This window comes from Microtus ochrogaster (genome assembly GCF_000317375.1).
Source record: "Microtus ochrogaster isolate Prairie Vole_2 chromosome 14 unlocalized genomic scaffold, MicOch1.0 chr14_random_1, whole genome shotgun sequence".
Classification (NCBI taxonomy): domain Eukaryota; kingdom Metazoa; phylum Chordata; class Mammalia; order Rodentia; family Cricetidae; genus Microtus; species Microtus ochrogaster.
In genome coordinates this window covers 7,098,770-7,119,090 of record NW_004949096.1, presented here as the reverse complement: position 1 = coordinate 7,119,090, position 20,321 = coordinate 7,098,770, and the positions used below count along the sequence as shown (strand labels likewise).

At 42.5% G+C, this 20,321-nt stretch overlaps 2 protein-coding genes across 6 annotated transcripts in view; both read right to left on the bottom strand.

The window, feature by feature from the left end:
* Nat10 (N-acetyltransferase 10) overlaps nucleotides 1-8,766 on the bottom strand; it is a 45,029-nt gene extending 36,263 nt beyond the window's left edge. Inside the window, exons 1-4 of one of the 3 annotated variants that reach the window (XM_013352727.2) lie at nucleotides 8,422-8,766; nucleotides 4,593-4,715; nucleotides 4,161-4,252; nucleotides 467-638 (exon numbers count right to left, since the gene is read on the bottom strand). In XM_013352727.2, the coding sequence (XP_013208181.1) occupies nucleotides 467-638; nucleotides 4,161-4,252; nucleotides 4,593-4,700 (372 nt within the window). In that variant the 5' untranslated portion in view covers nucleotides 4,701-4,715; nucleotides 8,422-8,766. Of the gene's footprint in view, nucleotides 1-466; nucleotides 639-4,160; nucleotides 4,253-4,592; nucleotides 4,716-7,670; nucleotides 7,768-8,421 lie in introns of those variants that run through there. The other 2 variants (XM_005364078.2, XM_026787749.1) reach the window with 2 other exon arrangements.
* Nucleotides 8,767-11,824: 3,058 nt separating this feature from the next.
* Nucleotides 11,825-20,321, bottom strand: part of Caprin1 (cell cycle associated protein 1) — a 36,230-nt gene continuing 27,733 nt past the window's right edge. For all 3 annotated transcript variants that reach the window (XM_013352644.1, XM_005364074.3, XM_026787652.1), the window contains exons 15-18: nucleotides 17,346-17,540; nucleotides 16,515-16,615; nucleotides 16,123-16,186; nucleotides 11,825-14,598 (exon numbers count right to left, since the gene is read on the bottom strand). In XM_013352644.1, coding sequence (XP_013208098.1) covers nucleotides 14,534-14,598; nucleotides 16,123-16,186; nucleotides 16,515-16,615; nucleotides 17,346-17,540 — 425 coding nt within the window. In that variant the 3' untranslated portion in view covers nucleotides 11,825-14,533. The remainder of the gene's footprint in view (nucleotides 14,599-16,122; nucleotides 16,187-16,514; nucleotides 16,616-17,345; nucleotides 17,541-20,321) is intronic.

Genomic DNA, 20,321 nt, shown 5'->3' with positions numbered 1-20,321 from the left:
CAGACCTGGCCCCTAGGGATGACCAGGCTAGGCGTCTTAGTTCCAGCACAGACCTGGCCCCTAGGGATGACCAGGCTAGGCGTCTTAGTTCCAGCTCAGACCTGGCCCTTAGGATGACCAGGCTAGACTGCTGGATTGCTGTTTCCTTTTATGAGACAGGAGCACACAGTGATGGCCAGCTTGGTCTAAAGTCACAATTCTCCTGCCTCAGCATCCAAGGGTGTGCACCACTGGCCCAGAATTTCAGTATCAGTCACGGTGGGCAGGAACCATCTAGAATGGTGCAGTGGTCTACTTTCTGCTACCTCTAGTCAGGTGCAGAAATTCTTATAGAAATTTTATATAGGGCAAGTAACCGAGTTTCCTTTTTAAAGTGGGCAAGTCTTCAGTGATATCTGAATGTGAACTTTCTCTACTTACTGTATCCCTGTTCTCCGCAGGGAATCAGGCAGTCTAAGCCACCCACCTGGAGGACGCACATGCCGAAAGTATTCCCCAGGATCTTGTGGGTTTCATTGTAGTAGCAATAGCGAATGCTTGTGGCTGCTACGAAGAGCTCAAAGGGGTCGTCCTGCTTTATGTTCAAGGTGCCGTTCTTTATTTTCCTCTGCAGCTGCCGCATTCTCTTCTTCCGGTGACTGTAACACCATCACCCCAAGAAAGGCAATTAGAACAGGAAGAGAGACCGGGTGATCCTCAGACCCACAGAGCTGGTGGGAACGAGATGCAGCGAGTGCAGCAGGGCTGACTGCTTCACTTTCAGGGGGAAGACAACGGAGGTGCACTGGGATGGTGTGGGCACGACAGGCTTTGCAGGCTGACAAGATAGCAAGCCTGACAACCTGAGTCCAATCCTATAACCCAGGCAAAGATAGAGAATCAACTCAACAAGCTGTCCTTTGCCCTCCACACATGTATAACACACACACACACAGACACACACACAGGCACGAGAGACACACTTTGGAACATGTGTAAACTACTCCACTATGCTGTAAAAGATGGGTTACAGTGAAGTCTAATTATTTGGTCACAACCAAAGCTTAAGACCAAACCTAGATACCTCACTAAATTAAGTCCGAAACCAACGTTTCCACTAACTGCGCTGCTTCCCAAAGACCTGGGAAAGATGGAGGCTAGCAAGTCACAACACTCATGGTTCCTAGACAAATCCCTCACTTCCCTGTCCACAGTATGGGTCACGTCTCAAAGGCAGTGTTTTGCTAAGAAAACGAAGGATTGAGACAGGATCTAGATGTCCCTGAGATATCTAGATAAGATATCTTTTAAATTTTTTAAAAGAATTTTATGTGTATGGATGTTTTACCTGCTTGTATGTCTGTGCACCATGTATGTGCAGTGCCATGTATGTGCTAGGAATCAAACACAGGTCCTCTGCAAGAGCGGCTAGTTTTTCCATCTCTCCAGCCCCCATTAGTCCTTTATAAAACAATCCGAGACTTTCAGAATGATGGTGGCCTCTAGTTGACTTTTTTTTTTTTTTAATGTTTTTTGAGACAGGTTTTCACTGTAGTTTTGGAGCCTGTCCTAGAACTAGCTCTTGTAGACCAGGTTGACCTCGAATTTACAGAGATCCATCCACCTGCCTCTGTCTCCCGAGTGCTGGGATTAAAGGCATGCACTATCCCCACCCAGCTCTCTAGCTGACAATTTTACACAACTTTTCTCACTATCCTAGAACCAATCCAGTAAGCGAGGCTGGCCATCAGTACCAGCTATCCACAGGTATATACCACTAACCTGGCTTTCCTCGTATTTTAAGTGGTTCTGTGAATCAAACTCAGGTCCTCACGCTTGCAAAGCAAACCCCTCTGAGCTACTTCCTCCGTTCTAGCTAAGGAAAACTCAATCACTGTTTTCAAACTTTTTTTCCCTTCAAGACAGGGTTTCTATGTGTAGTCCTGGCTGTACTAGAACTCGCTCTGTAGACCAGGCTGGCCTCGAACTCCCAGGTACTGGGATTAAAGGCATGCGCCACCACCGCCCGGCTGTTTTCAAACTTAAAAGCTAGAACCGAGGTGTTCCTTTGTGGGCCATTACCTCCCATGCTAACTGAGGCCCATGGACAAAGTTACTTCCAACCCCTTCCTTAAGCCCTTTCTTTCGAGGTGTTGGGAAAAATGAAGACTGGGAGGCGGCTGGAAGAGATAAAAGAGGTACAGACAGATTCCCCACTCTGCTGCACTGTTTGAGACACTGGGGTTCTCGGCAATCCTCCCCAGCCCAGCCTCCTGAGTGCCACAGGAGCCACGACCACAAAGACGGTGGCCACAGAACAATTATAAAACGCGAAACCAGGTAAGTTAAATCTGAAAAAAAAAATCTGCACAGAATACTGAGTGCTATCTGATTCTACATCAATCTCTTATTTACTAAACAAAACAACAGAGAATCAGTCACAGTCACGCAGTGGTGACTGAGTTATTCCCAGACAGGCAAAGGCAGGTAGATCTCTGTGAGTTCAAGGTCAGCCTGGTCTATAGAGCAAGTTCCACCAGGACTACACAGGGAAAACTCTGTTGGGCGGGGGTTGAAAGAAAAAGAGCCAAGTTAAAATGCCTTAACCAGAATTCTAACATACACAGCTGGTTTTATTATCGATCATTTAAAAATGCACGGAGGGACCGGAAAGATAGTTCAGCGCTTTCTGCTTAAGAGCAGCAGCTGCTCATGTGGAGGGGCTTAAGGGATTCCACAGTAGATGGAGACCCAGCTCCTGCAGGGTGTCATCTGACTTCCACGTGTGTGCTATGGCACTGCATGCCTCCACACCTGCCTCTCTCCCTCTCCCTCTCCCTCACCACTCACAAACACAATATGATTGTAAAAGAGAAACTGGAAAGATGAGAGAAAACATCTACAAAATAAGTTTATTGCCCAGACAGGAAAAAAAAGTTATCAATCCACACTGCAGACCAGAGGAAAGTCTCATTAAGAGCTGGAGAGAGCGTCAAGAAGGTGGCCAACAGGAAACAGGGATCTCAGCAGTCAGTGTCAGGGGGGGAAATGGCCGCCTCAGCACAGGAGCCAGCAGGGAGACTTGCTGCAGTGTGGGGAGTAGCGGTGAGCTAGGACCTGAGAGTGAACAGAGCTGAGCATATCTGAGGCTAACAAGCCAAATGAGGACCATCAAGACAACCACATGTATTGGGTAGGTAGGTAGGGAAAGTGATGACCTCGGGGTGGGCTGAGGAAGCTCAGGGGAGCCACTAAAGCAGGTACCTCAGAGGTGTAATGCCTCCCCCATCTCACACTCCTCCAGAGTTACGGGAGAACTGCCAGGTTTCTCCCACATGACTACCATGTTACTATGAGGTGCCCTGTATCGGGGCATCTTTCCACAAGAGTTTTGGGAGAAACTGACTTCCATACAATTGCCCTTAGACATATATTTTGCCAGGGAGACAGAAACACATACACAGAACTAGTTCACCATGAAGCACGGAACAGATTCTTAGAGATGAGAGATGATCAAGACAAGAAACAGATGCACTCTGGCTCCAAATTACTCAGCCCTAAGCAGAACTGAAAACTTAACCCCTTAGGCCCTGAACTGTGCTATTTCCAACAGTCCCAAGGTACCCACATGTGTTTGCTTTGGAGCTCCCCTGCACGTCTTCTGGAAAGGCTCATTTATTTGTGTGTATCTGTACCTGTGCCTGCGTGAATACATGAACACAGGCGTCCGTGGATGGAGCTCAGAGAGCACTGGGTCTTTGGAGCTGGAACTGAAGGCATCTGCAGGAAGCCTGGCTTGTGTGGCTGCTGGGACTGAACTACAGTCCATAGGATTGCAGAGCATGTACTCTTGCCAAGGAATGATCTCTTCAGCCCTATCACCAGGTGTCTGGATATGGATGGAGCTCAGTGGTAAGACAGTGTGGTGGGGTAAAAATAACCACCTACTAAGGACTCTCTGAAGACGAGAAAGGGAGCAACGCTGTTCCCTTAGGCATCAAACCTCTAGGAATGTCTCTGAGCAGTGCCATCATGATCTGAAGCAGAAGCAGACAGGAAAGGGGAGGCTGGGAAACACAAAGGCTGCTGTTTTAGGGCAAACACTGGCCCGAGCAATAGCGGTAATCCTCACACATTCCAGGAACTGAAAGGTGACGATGACATCCAGAGGTCAAGCTTACCTGCTAAACCCCAGCTCTTTCTTATAGCACCAGAGGACTGAGGGTCGAGCCTTCACGGTGGCTTTGGACAACATATGATGAAGAATAACCACCTGCCAAGAAAGAGAAATCACCATAGGAACCGCCAGGCCAGGGACCTCATTTGAAAAGCACCAAGGTCACAAGGAAAGAAATAACCAGATGGAAACAGAAGCCAGGTCACATAAGCTTAACCTTGAGGTCAGTCCATCATTTTTGCATTCTAAAGACACTGTCTCACCTACTTATAAATCTAAATATAAAAAATTTACCATTTCCAGGTACTGAACAAATGTTCCCACTAGGGACTTTATCAGTCAAGGGGTCCTAATGGCACTGTGTGCTGAAACCTCAAATGGCCTAGGTAACCTGCCAACCAGGTAATCAGAACACGAAGCATTTACCAGGTCTTACCTGATCTTTCCCTCGATCCCCAACTACAACAAAAAGAGACCTCTGGCGCTCAGCAACGCCATTCTCAATGAGAATCCGAATTCGGTTGTCCACCTTTTTCCGGTGCATGGCGAAAGACTGTTACTAAAACAGAAAGAAAGGAGATACAGATGAACTAAACAGCACATCCGAGTGAGCTGCACCAGCTAGCTGCCTTCTGTGGGGTTGTGCCAGGCACATTTGTAATCTTAATTACAATCTTAATGTTCAAACAGCTCCACAGGTCTCAGTTTTATAATCAGGAAATTAAGGCATAAGAGACAAGTGCTGCAGAGAAGTGTACTTTATATCACCAAGGAATTTGAAGAAAAACCGGGGGAGGCAAAGCAGGCTCTGTAAGCTGGAGATCACCCTTGTTTACATAGTGAGTTTAACAATAGCCAGGGATACACAGAGAGACCCTGTCTCCAAACAAAGAAAGAGAGAGAAGAGAGTCAGGACATGTGTTAAAAATAAATAAAAGCTAGGCGGTGGTGGTGCAACTCTTTAATCCCAGCACTAGGGTGGCAGAGGAAGGCGGATCTCTGATGTGGGAGTGATTTCTTATTAATAAAGAAACTGCCTAGACCCATTTGATAGGCCAACCCTTAGGTAGGCGGAGTAAACAGAACAGAATGCTGGGAGAAAGAAGCTGAGTCAAGGAGTCGCCATGATTCTCCCACTCCAGGCAGACGGAGGTTAAGATCATTCCTGGTAAGCCAGCTCTTGGGCTACACAGATTATTAGAAATGGGCTAGTCCAGGTGCGAGAGTTAACTGAGAAAAGGCTAGATATAATGGGCCAAGCGGTGTTTAAAAGAATACAGTTTCCGTGTAATTATTTAGGGTAAAGCTAGCCGTGCGGGGGGCCAGGTACCTGGGAGGCAGCCCCGCCGCCACTCCTATTACAACAGATCTCTGTGAGTTTGAGGTCAGCCTGGTCTACACAGTGAATTTCAGGACAGACTCCAAAGTGACAGAGAAACCCTGTATTGCAAAAACAAAACCAAATAAATAAATAAAGAATGATTAAGGTATAAAATGGCATCTCTATAGACTCAAAAGAGTAACAAGTTAAGTATGATATACTACTTTATTCTACTGGGTTTTGTCTTTAACTGTGTGATATATCCTAGGCTGACCTTAAACTCACTATATAGTTCAAGATGACCCTAACCTGCCAATCCTCCTGCCTCCACTTTCCAAGTACTAGGATTAGAGGAAGCTGCTCAAAGTACAGGTGTATCCCACCACACAAGAGTTTCTGCTATGCTGGGAATCAAACCTGAGGCCTCAGGCACACTAGGCGAGTAAGTATTCTACCATCTGAGAGTCATTTCCAGCACTATGAACACCACTGTGATACACATACATAGCACAAGGGGGCGTGGGGACCAAAAAAAGCCAAAATGTAATGTAATTTCTAAATAGTGGTTTTTTATTTTGATGTTTTGTCTTTTATGATTCGATTTCTGTAACATTCATAGGTGTGGACAAGTCAGAACTGATTGGTGCCTAGCCAATCAGAGAGAATTCACCCGGCAACTGATGCAAAAAGATGCAGAGACCCACAGTCAGATCTTAGGCAGAGCTCAGAGAACCCTGTGGAAGAGGGGAGGAAGGATTGCAGGACCCAGTGGTGTCAAGGACATCACGAGTAACCCACAGAACCAATAAACCTGGGCTCCCAAGGGCTCAGAAACGGAACTGAGAACCAGGAAGCCTGCACAGGACTGACCCAGGCACTCTGCACATGTTACAGCTATGAAGCATGGTCTTCTTGGGGGACCCCTAATAATGGAAGCAGAGGCCATCTCTGACTCTGCTGCCTGCTTTTGCAACCTATTCCTCCCACCGATTGCTTCGTCTGGCCTTAATAGAAGAAGAGATGCCTAGTCTCACTACAACTTGATAAACCATGGCTAGCTGATATCCACTGTATGCCCATCTGTATCTGAAGAAAAGAGTGGAGGGGAATAGATGGGATTGGGAGGAAGGAACTGGAAAGAGGGGAGGCAGGAGAAACTTTGGTTGGAATGCATTTTAAAAAAAAAATTTCACGTGTGGTAAAATGGCTCAAAGAAAGGTGCTTGTTGCCAAACATGATGACCTGAATATGATTCCCAAAACCCACAAGGTAAAAGGAAAGAACCTCGGAGTGGTGGTGAAGAACTTCTTTAAGCCCAGCATTGGGAGGCAGAGAGGCAAGTGGATCTCTGTGAGTTCGAGGCCAGAACGATCTACAGAGTGAGTTTCAGGACATCCAGGGCTAAACAGAGAAACCATCTCAAAAAACACCCCCCACTGTGAAAAAAAGGGAAGAGAACCAACTCCTAAAAGTTGTTCTCTACCTCCACATGCACTCTACGGCATGCAGCATGCAACAAAACACAACACACACAATTAAAACATAAGAAAAATTATGTCACTTATAAAACAAACATATTTCTATACATACAAATATGGGCCATGAATGTATAGTGGTACATAATTTGCCTAGCTGGGGGAAGCCCTAGATTCAATTTCTCTAGTATCTTCAATATAAAATAAAATGCAAAACTATCTGATTACCTAGAATAATACACCAAAGTAAATCAGCAACAATCCCAAGTATCAGAGTGCAAGGCTGTGAGTCTAAAGCTCCAGCACCTGCAGCGTTCTAAACACAATCTCCGTCCCCAACACTGGCTTTAGCAAGCCTTACTATAAACCACCACCACAAAGATGGCTCCTGTTTAAAACGGCAAAGCAATACAAAGAAATCAAGTAGCCCAAGGCAGTAGAGCTTCACACTCTGTCCACCCAACTCCACCTGAGCCCCTTTCTTTGCGCATCAGTCAGTTCAGTCTGTAAGTTCTATGTTGCCAGACACATAAAGACCCACAAAAATGAATGGGCACCTAATTTTTAAAGTACTAAATTTTGTTTTAGTAGGTGAGCCCTTTACCAGGAGTTTACCATTATCAGATAAGGCCTTTGACTATAAAATTTAATTCTAAGAGTAATTTTAAAAAGAAACGAGGTAGAACTACACTGACAAAATTAAATGTAAAAGTAATACCTGGAGTAAGGTATCTGATAATGATCTACGGCTACTTTTGCTAAGAAAGCCGAATAGATGAGGAAGGCACTGCTGGACAGAAAGAAAAGATAAATTGTCTTCTTTCTTCTCTCTTCCTTTCTTCTTGTTCTGATCTGTTGGTTGCTTGGCTTTTTGAGACAGGGTTTCATTGTGTATCCGGAGTTGTCCTGGAACTCACTCTGTAGACCAGGTAGACTGGCCTCGAAGTAAGAGATTCTCCCACCTCTGCCACGCAAGTGCTGAGATTAAAGGTTTGGGCCACCATGACCAGCTAGATCAGCGGTTCTCAACCTGGGTCGCGACCCTCACGGTAAGCGCATCGGAAACATCAGATATTTACATTACGATTCATAACAGTTAGCAAAATTACAGTTATGAAATGGCAATGAAAAGAATTTTATGATTGAGGAACACAGCATTCGGAAGGTTGAGAACCACTGAGCCAGATGTACCGCCGCTGTATCCATTCCTGTGCACACAGCAAGCACCCTGTGCCAGGCGCGGGGAGGTGCACTGTCAGGCGTCCTGAATGAAACTCCACGGGATAGAGTATAAACGAACGGATATGCTGCAGTACTTAGGAGCAGAAGATTCGGGATCAACCTGCCTTAGTTCAAAACCTGCCATTCCTACCAGGAACTGAGTACGTTTCTCTGAAAGCGGTTTTGACACCGACCCACTCTGCACTCCCCCCGTTAGAGAGATTCCTGTGTGGGAAAGAGTCACGCACCCCTGAAAGTGCTCAAAAGCCTTGCCCCGAGGGTGTTTGCGTATCCGAGACCGGGAGAATCCGTCTGCTGGGCGTCCAGAAGAGAGGCAGCCCGAAGACGCCGGCTTCAGCCCAGACAGGGGCTTTCGTCCTTGAGCCTACCCCGCGGGCCCGGAAAGAACACACAGCCTTTCCTCAGAGTACCTGCGTCCAGAGTCCGCCCGAACCCAGCCAGCCGCACCACCGAAGTACGTGAGGGAACCGAGCCGCTCCGGAGACCTGCGCGCTTGCGGAGGAGACGCCGACAGCCAGGAGCAGTCAGCGCGTGCGGACACTTAGACTGCCAGCAGCACGTGTGGACTAGCTCAACAGTGGGGAGGGACGGACCGCTGGTGCGATGGGACCTTCCCTTGCTTCGGCGCTTGGTGATGACGCGGTATTTAACGTAAGAGCTATAACGCCGGTATCTACTGCGGCTGCGCACTAGCTTCCGATCGCCATTGCAACCATGCTGCATACGATTTGTATATGACCCCAGAACCTGGTTCTGGCCGACGGACATAATTGTTTATATATCTGTGCGCTCTGCAGCTGGCTTTAGCCACTGGTATCCGAACTCATCTGGTGCACGTGTTAAAGAACGACACTGTAGCCTGGGTGCACGAGACAACAGCTGTTCGAAGCATGGGTGCAGTTTTATCGATCCGCACTTTTAATATAACATGAAGGCCAGGAGCTTTATTCATCTCACTCGACCCTCCAACCAGAAGCAGTCTGGGTATGTAAACTGTACCCATGACCGTGGCCGCTGTATGTTACAGGTTCTTCTCAGACCCGCATCATGCCAAATGTTCTGAAAATCCAATCGGGCTCTATTCAATTATCTTCCCTGCAGTTCTACAGGAAGCTCGTCCTTCCACCTCCACAAAAATCCTGAAGTATTTCTGTCTTCCTTTAGGCAAAAGACACGTTAACTCTATATACCCCGCAGTTTTGGATACCGTATGCTCCGTAATGTACAAAACTAAATTCCTTCCCCAGTTTTAAATCTACTTATACGTTGACTCACTTAACAAAACTTTACCGTGACAAGTAGTCTGTTAATAGGTACCAAATGATCCTAGCTTTCATACTTAGGTACTAGAGTTTGAGAAAATAAAACTATAAAGTGGGCAGAGTACTGTTGACACACACCAGTACCCAAAATTTTGAAATGACCCTTAATGTTCGACTTAAAAGCAGTCAGCAAGTTGGCAAATGTTAGGCTAATGCCGCAGAAGTGGACCGGGCCCACTAGAATTTTGGGGACAAAAATGTGCTTACTTCCTAACCACCGCAAAATTGATGACACCACCTTAACGCACAAACGGGAACCTGCCGTGAAATATTGTGTATTTCTGGTCTACAATGTAGAGAGGCAGGGAACAGGAAGTGAACACGTGCTTGGTGGCTGAGCTGTCAAAGCTACGGAACCATGTGATTTTACATAAGGACTGTACCCTCCCCCATCAAGTGGTTAGACTAAAAACAGTTGGCATAGAGTACTCCGCAAGATTGGAATATCTAAGACAACCAAAAACCTTATTAAATATATTTATTGAGAGATGGCAATACACACCTGAGGTTAGGGGATAATTTTCGGAAGACGATTCTCCCTTTGACCACGTGGGACCCAGGACTCAGAACTCTGGTCAGGTTTGGCCACAGGTAACCTTACCCGCTGAGCCAACTCGCTGGCCTACTATCAAGTACTTTAGTATGAGCTTTGAATTTGAGGGGCTTGGAACTTAGGTGTTTCTAGACAAAGTAACTAAAAGTAACTGATGATATAAAAACAGTGAAACTGGATTAAGTCACCTTCGTAAGTATAACCAGAGATGAAGCCCATTTATCAAGAGCACTCCTCAGTGGTGACAGGGAACCCGGTACCCTTTCACCTCTGCCCTCTTACACCTCAATTTCTGCTGCGAAAAATAAAATGTACCTTCTACTTTCCATTGACCCATAAACTTTTGTTCTCAACACTGCAGTGAGGGTCTTTTAAATGGCAGTTTTATTGGATGGCCCACTATCCCGACCCCCCAAACAATACACACACCATTGTAAAATCTTCAATAACCTTCCACATGTTAAGCGACAAAAACCAAACATGGAAAACTGCCCATAGGAGTTTCACGAGCAAATCTTGCTAACACTTAAACCAAACAGCAGTCAGTGAAGCATGGGCCTCCTTGATTTTGTCTAGTTTACCATTCTTCATCCATGTATCTTAGTTCAGTCATCTCTTTAAGAGGTCTCTCCTGATCATACGGACTAGACCAGATTAGATTAACCATACACAGCTGAATCATGCCACTTACCACACATTTGGCCCACTCCACCAGTGTTCTATTTTTGTCACCACTGAATGGTTAATACTGACCATAATGCCCAAATGTGCTAATAAAGTTCATGTAGTCTCCCTAAAGAAATATAGTACTTACAGGAAATACAAATAAATGTACCAAAATCTGACTATAAGTGCATCTGAGAAACTGCTTCAATGTCACAAGGCAGCTGCAGGAAACTGGGTAAGCATCAGAACAGCTCAGCAATGTATAGTACTAGGACCAAGACTGAAAGCACACAGTATTCTAGTTTTTTAAAGACCAGACCCAGAATCTTGTCTTCTCTTACAAGTATTTAGGGAGTTTTCCTTAAGATGTATGGAACTCACAGGCTTTGCTCAAGGACTATAATCAATTCAGTTTTCAAACAATTTAACCTAATGAAATTTTAAACATTCCCTAGTCTTTCCAGGATGTTTATAAATTCAAAATAGTAATGAAAAAGCCTGATTCAGTTTTCCTAGAGTTCTATCCCATGAACTCCATAAAGGTGACAAGCTCAAGGCAGTACTGATTGAAGTATAACTAATATTAAATAAAACTAAGAGGAACTCAAGTGGAATACAAATTCAGAAGCTTAAGGATGAAAGGAAGGGTATGAATTCAGTCATTTCCCTTAATCAAATGTACCATCAAAAATATAGCAAACAACAAATTGCCTGGCACACATAAGAAGCTGCTCAACTATATTCTACACTTATTTTTTTTTTTTTTTGTTTTTCGAGACAGGGTTTCTCTGTGGTTTTTGGAGCCTGTCCTGGAACTAGCTCTGTAGACCAGGCTGGTCTCGAACTCAGAGATCCGCCTGCCTCTGCCTCCCGAGTGCTGGGATTAAAGGCGTGCGCCACCATCGCCCGGCCTATTCTACACTTATAAATTGGTTGTCAGCTAAGCACCTTAGTGAATGAACCTGAGAATAAGCACACATTCTCATGTCTCCTTGACGTCTCTATACAATAGCAATGTATGAGTGCATATATGTGTATGTACATATATATGAAGACAAAGAACTATAAGTTAATTTACTACAATCATTGTAAGGTTATGTGTGTTTTAATGTCAAGAAACGATCAAAAGAAGAAAAACTCTTCTTTGAGGAATATCTAGGGGCTGCTAACAAAATAGCGCTAACCAAAAAGTAACCAATGACATGCTACCTTAAGAGTTAACTCGTTTTTTTTTTGGGGGGGGGTAGCATTTTCATTATACATGTAGCATATATACATATTGGTAATTTTGCATGTACAAGATCTTTTATATTCTTACTACACTGAGAGACATGTGTGGCAATCATTTCCCTGTACTCTGCTAAAATACACATTTGACCAAACAAAGATCTTCTGCATCTAGACAAGTATTTGCATATTACACAAGATACTGAGTATCAAAACTCAGGTCTTAACGGAACTCCTTTAGTAGTTCTGTCTAGTGAGGCATTCCTTTAAAAAAAAAAAAAAGTCCGAATTCAGACATTAAAAAGTTTTACACATTAAACATGTAATGGTAGAATAACACCTAATTAGATGGTGTCTTGAAAGGATTAAACAACTCTTAAATAGAGGTCGTCAAACTACATTGTACATATTCTGCTCTACACTATGTGTAGAAGTCTGAAACAGAACATATTCTTCACATTCACATCACAACTCAAATTCAATACTGAAGAACTTATTTTACTTTGATTTTGCTTTCTAAATATCATGAAATTATTTTCTACACATATCAAATTTAGTTCTCTACAGTACTTCAAAAGCCCATCACCCAGGGATTATCCAGCAGTCCATCAGGGTTTATGCATCCCACTAACACACAGCTAACATATGGTTGTGGTACATCCCAGGCAGATGTCATTTAAAGCACACAAGGGGAGGTGCTGACAAAATACTCTTGGCAAAAGCAAACTGATACCCTTTCAATATGATGTACCACAACCACACAGGAGAAAAGTCGAGAGCTTATTTTATTTATTTTAAAATAAACATTGAAGCTTCCCCATTATCCACCACCCTACAAAACTTTTGAATGTGGAATGTTCAACAGCCTAACCATTTTTAATAGGCAACAAAACCAGCAAAAACTCCAGTTGTCTAATGATGAATGTGTGAGAATAATTTTGTTTTGTTTTTGAGTAGCTAATTGTCTGCCTGGGGGAAAAAATGTTTGCTAAAGGCTAAAAGTACGTTTTAATTTCTGTACAGAAAGTAACATTAACTTAGTAGCCTTTGCTTAACACGAGGAATGAGTTCTCCACGAAGTAAAATGCAGTGGGACAACAAGCAGCATTAAGTTCATAGGCACACAGAACTAGTGCTCAAACTGCTAGCACAAAACCCAACACAGAACATATGGCTGCTAAACACTGCTAAAAGTCCATCTCCATCCAACTGTACACTCTCCCTGTGAATCTAAGGCAAAGAACCAACACTTTGAACGTAAATGTCTCAACAAGAAAAGGAGAATTCAATTAGGCTTAAATTAGACAAAAGTGAAACTCTTTTCAGAACCAGCTGCTGGATATAACCACAATGTCTGTGACACTAACAGTGCTTGGGGTGAATCACTTCACCTGCTAGCTGTTGAACACCAGTGTTTCAAGATACAACTTTTAGAAACATGTTTTATTTGTTTTGCTTATACCATCAGAACTGAAACTACGGTCTTGTCATTTCCCTAAAATAGGGAAATTGATCTAAAACACAAACTGGTGCTTTTCAAAAGATAGCAATTTTAAAAGGGTGGTAGCAGCAGGCATTTGATCTTTTTCTTTTAAGAACTTTCAGGCTGCAGGAGAAAAACATGTGACCATAAGTGTTATGATTATCCATCCATTAGAGATTTCCATCAGTACCTATACCAATTTAGGTAACAATACAGCAAGATCCAAGGATTAGTGATGACAATGCACATTATTGTGAGGAATGACAAGCAGTACCATCCTCATGTAAGTCACTGTTCCCGAGAAACTGTTAAGTGTTCAAAAGGTATCTAAATAGTTCACATTGAGTACAGAAGCAACTCATCCAGATCATACCCCGTATTTGTTGCATATTTTTCCAGAAGAGCCACTCTAAGTCTAATTTGCATTTTGGCTTTGTCTTATACCATATCCACTATTGAAAAGTAATTTACATGTGTTTTGGAATCACAGTCGTTTGGCCAGATGACTGGTGCTGCGGCAAGGCTGGTGGACAGCCTCACTTGTGTGATTAAGGACCCAAGCATCATTTGGTATGCTTCTAATCAGTCGGCGCTCCAATTTAACGGGACAAGCTGTGAAATGTAGTTGCTTTGCCACACTACACTCCACTCCTTTCATCTTCCTTTCAAGGAAAATGCTTTAACTTTGTCGATTACCACTGACTAATTCTAGGGCTGATTGTAGATTTTATCCATTATCAAAAAGTCAAACTTGCTTTTTTTTCCCCAAGCCACTTCAAATAACTGTGGAGATATTATCACCCTGTAAGAATATAATGTTTTACTCCTAAGCAAGGGTGAGAAATCTGAGTATTGTGTGCAAGGCTCAAGATGACGCTTAGGACAGAACATGCAGAGTAAAAATTGTTTCCTTCCATATCCAGGTAATATAAAGCTGACAATTGTAGTCCTGTCTTTATGGGATGAACAGTCCCTTTACAATCAGTTTCCTGAAAGGGAGAACAAATAGATAATAACTCTTCTGGTAACATATTATGGTACACTGGCCAGTGTGTTTTTGGCGATTAAACATAATCCTGTGAATCACATTAATTCACTTGCTGAGTGTTCATTTGCGGCATCCCTCTGTTGGGTCTTGGGGGCCCTCCACGACCTAGAAGACAAAAATGGCATTTGATTTTTCTTTCAAGTATTATTTGTTTTGCCTTCAAGCAGACTTTCATCTGAAGTCAAGAAGCATGTGGGCAGCTTGTCAGCACATTATTAGGCTTAAGAGGCCAATTCTTCAGCGTTCAAGTTTCACCTGTCCTGGGAGTTGTCATTCGCAAATTTGCTCATGTTCTCTAGCTAAAAGAAGAGTAGAGCTAATGGAGTATTCCACCAGTACTCATTCATTCATTCATTCAACAAGTATTTATTGAGTGCCTACTATGTGTCAGGCACTGTCATGAGGCGTTGGGAATAGATACAGCAGTGAAGACAGACAAGGTACCTGCTCTCGTGGAGCTTACATTCTAATGTACACGCTAGCTTACATTTCAATAGTGAGGAACATCATACTATTAAAATTAATAAAAGCACCAGAATGAAAACAGACCTTTTCACCTAAACTGTTAAAAAGAAACTACATAACATTCAAAATTGTATATTGACTTATAACAGGTAAAGTAACTTTTTACATGCTGTTAAAACAGATATTTTATCTATCAGTTAAATCAAGTTTCATAGAATATGCTACAAGGTGGGATAGAACAGAACCCATATTCACATGCAAATACCTTTGATACTTCAAGTCAGTATTTCCCAGGTGATCTGTTAACTTTTTGAAAAGCACTTCCTCAATGGTCAATTGCCACGAGCATTCAAATTAAAGTACTTTATAATTCTTCCTTAATATACATTTTATACATGTCATGGCCAGCCAATAACTGTTAGAAACCTAATTCTTTAACCTCCTTTAACCAGAGAACCATTTAGAACTTCAGATTACATGAAATGCTGTCTGTAATTAATTGTTCGACAGATTAACTTCCTGCCTACATGAGAAACTATTTCCATTACTTGAAATACAACTGAAACAAAATAAACTTCTAATGTTTAACTCCAAAGTAATTAAGTTGCTAAGAATTTAGGAATTCTATTTAACATTACAAATACATTTGATAGTTAGATCATTGATCCTAAAAGTAATCAAATTACAATTAGTCTGTCACTTCTAAATGGTTCTCTAGATATACCTGTGGCTTATCTGGCCATTAAAGGGTTTCTGGGTCTAAAATATAATGTGCATGTTTCAAAAATCAAAGAGGGTAATAAATTTATATAAATGTTCAATCTCGTTCCAAAAATGTCTTACAAAAAGTTTCAGTAAGTACTTCCTAAAAACATTTAGCAGGTTTTAAGACCTGAAAAATAAATTTCCAGTTGGAAAACACTTTTCTGAGGCAGAGAAAATGTTCTGATTTTCAAGATAATAACAGGGAAAGTCACTCAAAAATTAAAATTTGGATTCAAATGAAATTTTAGAAACAGAGCATTTCATTTAATCTTTAGCAACACGTCTGGAAAAGATAAATGCACTCCTAACATATAACCTACATGCAGACTATGAACAGTTCTTCCAAGGCCAGAACAGAAGCTCCACATAAGAGCTAGGATCACCACCACAAAATATTACCTCGTGGGGCTCCCCGTGGTCCACTCTGCCCAGAGCCTCGCTTGAAATTCTGCTGATATCCATCCTAAAAGACAAGTTAGTTAGTACTGAAAAGGAAAAGTAATTTTACATGCCTATATTTACTCTTATAGCTCAACACTAGCAGAATACATCAATCCTTCTAGACAGTGTAATACAGCTAAGTTTTTCGATTCTTATTATGCTTACATTAAACTTAATGTTTTTATATGTTCTATTTTGAAACCACTTTTAGAAAACTACGTTAAGTGGTTATAAATGAATGTAAAACAAAACAAAAAAGCCAAAGCCATCATTTTTATAGAAAAGTATGTTGGACACCCTAAAATTAAGCCCTGATCACAGTGACTGAGATCCACCCTGTGTGTACATACCCGCTGGTAGCCAGAGTAGTCCCGGGGAGCACTGAACTGAGATTGTGTGTAACCACTGTTTGGAGTGTTCGAGAACGAAGGGCGGTAACCATCATATCCTCCTAAAATTTAGGACAAGGAAACAATTTATTTTTCCTTACAAGGACTCTGCTTCCTTAAAAGGAAGGGTAATAAAAATAAGCCACACTAGTTAATTAAACTAATCTTGAATTCTCTGTCTGATCCAATCTGTTTATCAATATCTAAGCACCACCTGATTTAGATGGTACTTTCTGTCCACCTAGGAATGAACACACATACACATACACACATCCCTAAACAAACTGCTAACTCAGACTAAACTATAAACACAAACCTATGTAACAACTCACTATTTTCTCTCCCAAGATTTTAAAAACTGTTAACCGGGCAGTAGTGGTGCATGCCTAATTAATCCTAGCACCTGGGAGCCAGAGGCAGGTGGATCTCTGAGTTCGAAGCCAGCCTGGTCTACAGAGCTAGTTCCAGGATATGCCCCACAGCTACAGAGAAACCCTGTCTCGAAAAACCAAATAAATAAAATGGAAAAAAAAAAAAAAACACCTGTCAAAATAAACCAGGCATGATTGTACACGCCTTTAATCCCAGCACTCAAAAGTCAGAGGCAGGGGATCTGAAGTTCGAAGCCACACACATACAACACACACTTCAAATATTTAAATTACACATTGAGGGACTAAAATAAACGGCTAATTCTTTCCTAAAAATCATGAGACAAATCTCTACTTATTTTACAAATGAGAAAAGTCTTGAAACTGCGAAAAGTAATCAGAAGTTGATTTACTTGTTTACCTCTAAATCCATTGGCAGGGCCCCTGTATCCATTCATTAAGCCTCTGGCACCACGAGATCCTCCTCGGGATACTCCACGACTGTTGTAGTAAGGCTGACTGCTGCGTGGAAACCCAGAGTTCTGCTGGGGGGGCTGCTGGTGGTTGCCAGGCACTTGATGGGGCTGGTCCTGGGAAGCATGGTAAGTGCCAACCACTGTTAAAGAAAAATGGACATACATGAACTGAGTTCACTAGTGTTCTTTCTCCCACGTCTTGTGAATTATACAAACTCTTCTACACTTCATTCTTAAAGGTCGATTATTTGAATATATTTGCCTATTAATAAGAAATGAAGTTCCAGTTTCTCCCTACCCACCTGTAAGATGACGCTATAGGGTCATTTTTCTAAAGTAATTCTAGACTTTTGAAAGCACAACTTACAATACCATTCTTCCACACATACAACTGAAAAAGACTCTATTACCAACACCTTCTAAAAGTTACTGGCCTTTTAGCAAAATTAGACTCCATTTAATTCACAAAATTAATGATGAAATAGTGTTTATCATTGCTTTTTATTATAAAGCTCGTTAGTTATGTAATTTTCTTATAGTTTCTTAATTCCTGGACACTTGATGAAACATACTAACCATATTCATAGCTAAATGGCTACATAGAAAAATGTCAATTTTTTTATCTGAAACATTAGAAGCTTTCAACATACACCCTTTGGCGCCTATCTAAAATAACAAATACAGCCATCTTAGAAGACATCTAAATGGTACTCACACTGGCATTCAACCTATCGGAAGGGACGGTTCTAAAACCGCTCACATTATTTTGCAACCACCTACCCACCCATCCTTTCCCAACCCCCCTTCATAATGAGCAGAGTTAAAAGAAACGACAAACATTAGATACCAATACATATTATTTAATAATTATTCCAGTGTTTATAACTCAAAGGAAAGGAAAAGAATTTCTACGTACCTTTAGAAGATGAGGAAAATAAGAACCAAATGCTGTTCCCACACTAAGTATAAAGACCAGTACCCGAAACAACAGGAATTCCTAGAAATTTAACCCATGTATTCACGCACCCACCCACCCCGAGGAATCCAGACAGGGCCTTTTCTTTGCCATGGAAAGAAAGGCAGAAAATGCCTATGCAGAGAAAAATAAATACTCATGGCATCTTTCCAGCTACTTAACTAAATTATATATTACTAATGATAGAAATTTTCTGTACAGATTATCTTTGATTATATTCAATGTAAAAATTTCAAGCAAAGCCGGGCGGTGGTGGCACACGCCTTTAATCCCAGCACTCGGGAGGCAGAGGCAGGTGGATCTCTGTCAGTTCGAGACCAGCCTGGTCTACAGAGCTAGTGCCAGGACAGGCTCCAAAGCTACAGAGAAACCCTGTCTCGGAAAAAAAAAAAAAAAAAGCAAATGCCAGGTTCAAATTACATTAAAGAAAAGGTTCATTAATATGCATATAAATAACAGTAAAAAATAAATGATTTTTCAAACATTTTGGCTGTTGTCTTTAGATAAGTCTCACTATATAGCCTAGGCTGGCCTTGAACGCTTCTGCCTCAGTTTCTCAAGGTCTAGACTAAAACAAGTATGTACCATCAAACCTAACATCAATCCTCATGTTTCTCCCCCTTTGGTTTTTCGAGACAGGGTTTCTCTGTGGTTTTGGAGCTTGTCCTGGAACTAGCTCTTGTAGACCAGGCTGGTCTCGAACTCAGAAATCCACCTGACCCTGCCTCCCAAGTGCTGAGATTAAAGGCGTGTGCCACCACCGCCCGGCCCCCCTGGTTTTTCAAGAAAGAGTTTCTCTGTTTAACAACAGTCCTGGCTGTCCTGGAACTCTCTGTAGACCAGGCTGGACTTGAACTCAGGCCTGCCTATGACACCCAGAGTGCTGAGTAAAGGCATGTGCCTCCACCATCCGGCTTATTATTAAGAATTTCATTGTCATTCTGGAGATGGCTCCGCAATTAAGAGCACTGGCTGCTCTTCCATGGGACCTGATTCAATTGTCAGCACCCATATAGAGCCCCCCACCCTCCACCCATAGAGGCTCACAACCATCTGTGACTCCAATTCCGAGAATCCAAAACCCTATTCTGGCCTCCTCCAGCAAACATGGTGGACAGACATACAGGCAAAACACCCAGACACAATAAAACAATATTCTGCTATACTCATAGATTGGTGCCTAGCCCAATTGTCAGTCTTCACCCAGCAACTGATGGAAACAGATGCAGAGACCTACAGTCAAAGACTAGGAGGAGCTCAAGGAAATCAGGTAAAAGGGGGAAAAAAAAAAGATTGTAAGAGACAGTAGGGTCAAGAAAATCCACAGAATCAACTAACCTGGGCATACAGAGACTGAACCACCAACCAGGAAGACTGCACAGGCCCAACCTTGATGCTCTGGGTAGGTGTGGAGGGGTGTGTGTGAGGGTGTGTGTGTGTGTCAACTATGTAACTTCATCTTCTTGTGGGACTCCTAACAGTGAGAATAGGAGGTATCTCTGATTCTGTTGTCTGCTTTTGTAACCTATTCTTCCTACCGGGATTGCCCTATTTAGCCTTAATAGAAGAGGAGGTGCCTAGTCTTGGTACCATTTAATACACCATGGCTGGTTGACATCATCGCTGACTTGCCCCTATCTGAGAAAAAGAGGAGTAGATGAGGAGTTGGGGTGGAGTGATTGGAAGTAGAAGAGGGAAGGGAAACATTGGTTGGCCTACAGAAACAAAGAAATAAAAAAAACTTAATAGGTATATAAATCAAATACCTAATGAAATAAATCATAATTCTTTTTAGAAAGTATTTCACTATACATGTAGCCCTGGCTAGCCAGAAACTAGCAGTCCAGGCTAGCCTCAAACTCAAGAGATCTTCCTGCCTCTGCCTCCTGAATACTTGGATTAAGGCATGTGTGCCATGCCAGGGAATAAACGAGAGAGAGAGAGA